The 6,889-nt window shown below is 54.9% G+C and overlaps 1 protein-coding gene across 1 annotated transcript in view; it reads left to right on the forward strand.

Moving 5' to 3' along the window:
- LOC103189740 (neurogenic locus notch homolog protein 3-like) overlaps positions 1 to 6,889 on the forward strand; it is a 35,159-nt gene that overhangs the window by 20,122 nt on the left and 8,148 nt on the right. The window contains exons 15-19 of the mRNA XM_042344777.1: positions 1,115 to 1,316; positions 2,876 to 3,029; positions 3,973 to 4,157; positions 5,233 to 5,365; positions 6,060 to 6,350. Coding sequence (XP_042200711.1) covers positions 1,115 to 1,316; positions 2,876 to 3,029; positions 3,973 to 4,157; positions 5,233 to 5,365; positions 6,060 to 6,350 — 965 coding nt within the window. The remainder of the gene's footprint in view (positions 1 to 1,114; positions 1,317 to 2,875; positions 3,030 to 3,972; positions 4,158 to 5,232; positions 5,366 to 6,059; positions 6,351 to 6,889) is intronic.

Below are 6,889 nucleotides of genomic sequence, written 5' to 3' on the forward strand. Positions count from 1 at the left end.
GTGTGTGGGTGTGAGTGTGTGTATGTTGGTGTGAGTGTGTGTATGTTAGTGTGAGTTAGTGAGGTGAGTGTGTATATGTTGGTGTGATGAATGTGTTGGTGTGAGTGTGTGTATGTTGGTGTGATGAGTGTGTGGGTGTGAGTGTGTGTATGTTGGTGTGAATGTTGGCGTGAGTGTGTGTATGTTGGTGTGAGTGTGTAGGTGTGAGTGTGTGTATGTTGGTGTGAGTGTGTGTATGTTGGTGTGATGAGTGTGTGGGTGTGAGTGTGTGTATGTTGGTGTGAATGTTGGCGTGAGTGTGTGTATGTCGGTGTGAGTGTGTAGGTGTGAGTGTGTGTATGTTGGTGTGAGTGTGTGTATGTTGGTGTGATGAATGTGTTGGTGTGTGTATGTTAGTGTGAGTGTGTGGGTGTGAGTGTGTGTATGTTGGTATGAATGTTGGTGTGAGTGTGTGTATGTTGGTGTGAGTGTGTGGGTGTGAGTGTGTGTATGTTGGTGTGAATGTGTGGGTGTGAGTGGGTGTATGTTGGTGTGAGTGTGTGGGTGTGAGTGTGTGTATGTTGGTGTGAGTGAGTAGGTGTGAGTGTGTGTATGTTGGTGTGAGTGTGTGGGTGTGAGTGTGTGTATGTGGGTGTGAGTGTGTGGGTGTGAGTGTGTGTATGTTGGTGTAAGTGTGTGGGTGTGTGTATGTTGGTGTGAGTGTGTGTATGTTGGTGTGAGTGAGTAGGTGTGAGTGTGTGTATGTTGGTGTGAGTGTGTGGGTGTGAATGTGTGTATGTTGGTGTGAGTGTGTGGGTGTGAGTGTGTGTATGTTGATGTGATGCGTGTGTGGGTGTGAGTGTGTGTATGTTGGTGTGAGTGTGTGTATGTTGGTGTGAGTGTGTGTATGTTGGTGTGAGTGTGTGGGTGTGAGTGTGTGTATGTTGATGTGATGAGTGTGTGGGTGTGAGTGTGTGGGTGTGAGTGTGTGTATGTGGGTGTGAGTGTGTGGGTGTGAGTGTGTGTATGTTGTGAGTGTGTGGGTGTGAGTGTATGTTGGTGTGAGTCTGTGTGAGTATGTTGGTGTGAGTGTGTCTGGCGTGTTACACTGACTATGTTTCCCTATATCCCCCAGCTCCTGTATGAACGGCGGCACGCGTGTGCTGGGAGCGGCTCCCTCCTGTTGCGTGTGCACCGCGGGCTTCACGGGTGACCAGTGTGAGGCCGCGGTCAGCGAGTGCGAAGCCGGGCCATGTCTGAACGGAGGAACCTGCCAACCCAGTCCTGGGCCCTACACGTGTGTCTGTCCCCAGAGCTACACAGGGAACAACTGCCAGGTAAACAAGTCGGACATACAACATATGTACAACATATGTGGACCCTGTAGAGTCCTGTAGCTCAGTGGTTGGAGCGCTCGCCTCGCAAGCCGGAGACCTGGGTTCGATTCCCGTCAGGGAAAAACATTGGGCAAGTTCCTTACTCCACAGTAAGAAGGAATCCGGTTGTCAGTCGATCGGCGGATGGCTTTTCCGGGGGTAAGAATCCCTCCCAAAAAGTAATAATGATTTGGATCATTACAATCCCCGGCTGTTTGCGAGACGGACGCCGCTGTGTGCAAATAGGCTGACGGGTTTCACCCACGAACCGTAACACAGTCGATGGACTTCACAGTACATTCTGTGAAGCGCTTTGTGACGTCTCGAAGATGTGGTAATAATAATAATAATAATCCTTGCGTTTGATATAGCGCTTTTCACGTCGGGAGAGGACGTCCCAAAGCGCTTCACAGAAACACTGTAAAGTGAATTGACTATATTTGTGGGCGAACGCGGCAGCCAATTGCGCACAGCAATGTCCCACAGACAGTCGTGGATTGAAAATGACCAATTTATTATTGTTTTTGGTTTTGGAGGGATTATTATTAGGCTCTGTGTGGAGTAAGGAAACTTGTCCAAGGTTTCGCCCTCTGCCTGGAATTGAACTCAGGTCTCTCACTTGCAAAGCGAGTGCTCTAACCACTGAGCTACAGGACTCGATGAGTGATGAGACGCTAATGTATCAAAGGCAAGGATTTTATACACGGACTGAGTGGAGCAGTCCGTAGGTGTCAGCCTGGCTCAGGCCGAGCTAAACTGGCTCAGCCCTCTCTCTCTCTCTCTCTTGCTCTCTCGCCTCTGAGTCAGGAGGTTGTCGGTTCCAGCCCCACGTCAGGACTTGGAGTTCTCACAGTCTCAGGTGTCGCTCTAATGCAGCTCTGGGGGAGGGCTCCGGTATTATCAGGTGCTGTCATTTGGATGAGACGTTGAACCTCACTCCCCACCTGTGCCCTGTTCAGGTACAGGTGAAAGATCTCCTGCGACGCTATCGGAAATGAGATGGGAGTTTTTCTCTCTCTCACACTCTCTCACACAGAGAGAAACCCAATGACGAGCTTCCGTGTGTCAGACACCCGGCTGGTCACGGTGATGGGTATTCGTGTGTGTCAGACACCCGGCTGGTCACGGTGATGGGTTTCCGTGTGTGTCAGACACCCGGCTGGTCACGGTGATGGGTATTCGTGTGTGTCAGACACCCGACTGATCGCGGTGATGGGTATTCGTGTGTGTCAGACACCCGGCTGGTCACGGTGATGGGTATCCGTGTGTGTCAGACACCCGGCTGGTCACGGTGATGGGTTTCCATGTGTGTCAGACACCCGGCTGGTCACGGTGACGGGTATTCGTGTGTGTCAGACACCCGGCTGATCACGGTGATGGGTATTCGTGTGTGTCAGACACCCGGCTGATCACGGTGATGGGTATTCGTGTGTGTCAGACACCCGGCTGATCACAGTGATGGGTATTCGTGTGTGTCAGACACCCGGCTGGTCACGGTGATGGGTTTCCTCTTGTTGCAGACTGAGACTGACGCTTGCTCTGTGGCTGTATGTAAGAATGGTGGAGTGTGCGAGCCCATTGCCAGCTCCTTCCTGTGTCGGTGCCCTGTTGCCTGGACGGGCAGCTACTGTGAGGTGCCCAGGAGCCTATGTGAAAGGGTAGCGCTGGAACGAGGTGAGTGGGTCAGTGGGGGACACGGCAGGGGGATGTGGCCGTGGGGGGAACAGGCCTGGCTAACGTAGGGGAGCACTAGGGAGCTCTGTTTTTCCAACTCCCACAGAGAAAGTTATCCAACCTGGTCTGCCCGAGACATCACACACTCACACACTCACACTGTAGCACACACACAGTAGTGTTACACATAAACTCACACACACAGTAACACACACACACATACACACACAGTAACACACATACTCTCAGACACACACTCACTCAGTAACACACACATACACACACACAGGAACACACACACTCTCAGACACACACTCACTCAGTAACTCACACACACACACACAGGAACACACACACACAGTAATACACACACTCTCAGACACACACTCACTCAGTAACTCACACACACGCGCACAAACAGGAACACACACACAGGAACACACACACACAATGCAACACACGTGCTCGTACACACTCACACACCGTAACACACACACTTGTACACACTCACACACATACTCACACACGTTGTAGCACACACACACTCGTACCTCACACAGTAACACACACAATCCTGATCCGCTACTTGAAAAGAGAAGGGAGTTTCTCTCTCTCTCACACTCTCTCTCTCATTCCCGGTGTCCTGGCCGACAAACCCCAGACAAAATTGATCACTTCAGTCTACGACTGTTTGTGGGACAGACGCTGCTGGTGCGCAATTGGCTGCCGCATTTCACCCACAAAGTACGCGGTCAACTCACTATAGAGTATATTCTATATACTCTGTATTCTATAGAGTGACACGCTTCGAGTTGCCTCGAAGACGTGATCAGGCGCTGTATCGAATGCAAGGATTATTATGATCAAACTGGCTGCCCTGCAAAATTACACAGTCACTACACTGTGAGCGGGTGGAGGCTTTGACGGGAAGGTCCCCCTGCAGGTGTGCCGGTGGAGGGGCTGTGCCTGAACGGCGGGAGGTGCGAGGATGTGGGGGGCTCTCACGTCTGCCAGTGTGCGGATGGCTTCAAGGGGACAACTTGCGAGGAGATGCTCAACCGGTGTCAGCCCCATCCCTGCCATAGCACAGCCACCTGCGTGGACCTGATCACCACCTACTCCTGCCAGGTACCTGCTCCATGGTCAGATCCCCATCTCATCCCCTCTCCTCCCTCCATCTCCTCCCACCACGCCCCCACTTCCTCCCCCCATACCCTCATCTCCTCACCTCCCCCTGTACCCCCATCGCCTCACCTCCCCCTGTACCCCCATCTCCTCACCTCCCCCTGTACCCCCATCTCCTCACCTCCCCCTGTACCATCATCTCCTCACCTCCCCCTGTACCCCCATCTCCTCACCTCTCCCTGTACCCCCATCTCCTCACCTCCCCCTCTGTACCCCCATCTCCTCACCTCCCCCTGTACCCTCATCTCCTCACCACCCCTGTACCATCATCTCCTCACCTCCCCCTTTGTACCCCCATCTCCTCACCTCCCCCTGTACCCCCATCTCCTCACCTCCTCCTGTACCCTCATCTCCTCACCTCCTCCTGTACGCCCATCTCCTCACCTCCCCCTGTACCCTCATCTCCTCACCTCCCCCTGTACTCTCATCTCCTCACCTCCCCCTGTACCCTCATCTCCTCACCTCCCCCTGTACTCTCATCTCCTCACCTCCCCCTGTACCCCCATCTCCTCCTCCCCATCTCCTCCCTTCCCCCATATCCCCATCTCCTACTCCATACCCCCATCTCCTCCCCCTTCTCGCCCTACCCCCAGCTCTTCACCCTCCCCTCATCTCCTCTCTCCTTCCTCCAACTTCTCTCCTTCCCGTATCCCCTCTCCCCCACACCACAATGTCTCTATCCCTTTCTCTCTCTCTCTCTTTTTCTCTGTCCTCTCTCAATCTCATTTTCTTGTATAGTGACTGTGTGTATGTGTAGTTACTGTGTGTGTGGTGTAGTGACTGTGTGTGTTGCTCGCATTGTGCAGTGTAGTGACTGTGTGTATGTGTAGTTACTGCGTGTATGGTGTAGTGACTGTGTATGTTGCTCGCATTGTGTAGTGGAGTGACTGTGTGCTGTGAGCCCACAGTGTTTATTTGTCATGACTGTATGTGGAGTGACCATGCTCTGTGTGTTGCTGGCAGTGTGTACATTTAGTGACTGTGCTGTGTGCAGTGACTGTGGACTGTGTGCCCGCAGTGTGCCCCTGGTTACCGTGGCAGGAACTGCTCTGTGGAGGAGGACGAGTGTGAGTCTCAGCCCTGCCTGAACGGTGGCTCCTGTGTCAACATGGTCAATGGATTTCAGTGTGTGTGTCTGCGCGGCTCCCAGGGTGAGGGGGCAGAGGGGCGTGGGCCGAAGAGGGGGGAGTGGGGGTGTTGGTTGGGATGCAGTTAATAGTTGGGGTTAGGGACAGGGTTGGAGTTGGGGTTCGGGCTAGGGCTGGGGTTGGGTTGGTTGGGTTTGTGGTGGGACTGAGGTGGGTTGGGGTGGGGCTGGGCTGGGGGTTTGGGGTGGGGTTAGGTGTTGGGGCTGTGGTTGGGGTGGGTGTGGGGTGAGTTGGTGGGGCCAGGCTAGGCTGGGGGTTTGGGTGGGTGTGGGGTGGGTTGGGGTGGGGCTAGGCTAGGCTGGGGTTTGGGGTGGGGCTAGGCTGGGCTGGGGGTTAGGGTGGGGTTGGGGTGGGGCCAGGCTAGGCTGGGGTTTTGGTGGGTGTGGGTTGGGGTGGGGCTAGGCTAGGCTGGGGTTTGGGTGGGTGTGGGTTGGGTTGGGGTGGGGCTAGGCTAGGCTAGGCTGGGCTGGGGGTTTAGGGTGGGGTTGGGGTGGGGCTAGACTGGGCTGGGGGTTTGGGTGGGTGTGAGTTGGGGTGGGGCCAGGCTGGGCTGGGGGTTTGGGTGGGTGTGGGTTGGGGTGGGGCTAGGCTGGGCTGGGGGTTTGGGGTGGGGTTGGTGTTGGGGTTGGGGTATGTTTCCGTGGGGGCTGGGGTGGGGGCTGCGCGTGGACTGACTCGGATGCTCCTCTGTCCCCAGGGCAACGCTGTGAGCAGGATCCCGATGATTGCCTCCCTACACCCCCACCCTCGAGACCCCCACACTCCCAAACCCGCCCCCACCCCAGCTCGGAGCCCAAATGCTACAACAGTGGTCAGTGCGTGGACGGGTTGGGGGGCTATTCGTGCCGTTGCCAGGCGGGCTTTGTGGGCTCACGTTGTGAGGGGGATGTGGACGAGTGTCTGTCTAACCCCTGTCACCACCCAGGCACTGACACATGTCAACAGCTGCGCAATGCCTATCAGTGTGTGTGTAAACCTCAGTACACAGGTAAGTGTCAACCTCACAGCCACTGCCTTCCTCGGGGGTGGGGAGGGAGACCAGGTAAGCAGAGTCTCCTCAGAGCTGAACTGGCTCCAAGTGTTTGGCAAAGGAATGTCAGAATCAAGCCCACCCTCCGTGATGGTCTCTAGTCCGGTTCCTGAGCCAGGAGGGTCGCAGTATTCCAGGTCACTGCTGATGGCAGCACAGTCCGGCCCGGCTCATCACCAGGACCTGGAAGAGCAGACCCGTCATTGGGGGCAAGGAGTCATCCCACTCAGCTCCTGTTAACCCTACAGCCAAAACCCTATCGGGTCGGGTGGTCCTAGCAACGGGAAAGCTTGCCAGACAGTGATATCAATGGCAAGCTGTGTAGTTTTAGCCGGTTAGACTCCAGCCGTTACCCCAACACGCACACCGGGATCCCCAAGCCTTGGCTCTTGCCAACCCTCGCCTAATACTTACCTGAATTAAGTAAGCAGGAGGTGTCCCTCCAAGGAGAGAGTGTTCATTCCTTTCCAATGTTCTTGTCTCTGGGATTTCCGTGT

The sequence above is a fragment of the Callorhinchus milii genome, unplaced genomic scaffold, assembly GCF_018977255.1.
Source record: "Callorhinchus milii isolate IMCB2004 unplaced genomic scaffold, IMCB_Cmil_1.0 Scaffold30, whole genome shotgun sequence".
NCBI lineage: Eukaryota > Metazoa > Chordata > Chondrichthyes > Chimaeriformes > Callorhinchidae > Callorhinchus > Callorhinchus milii.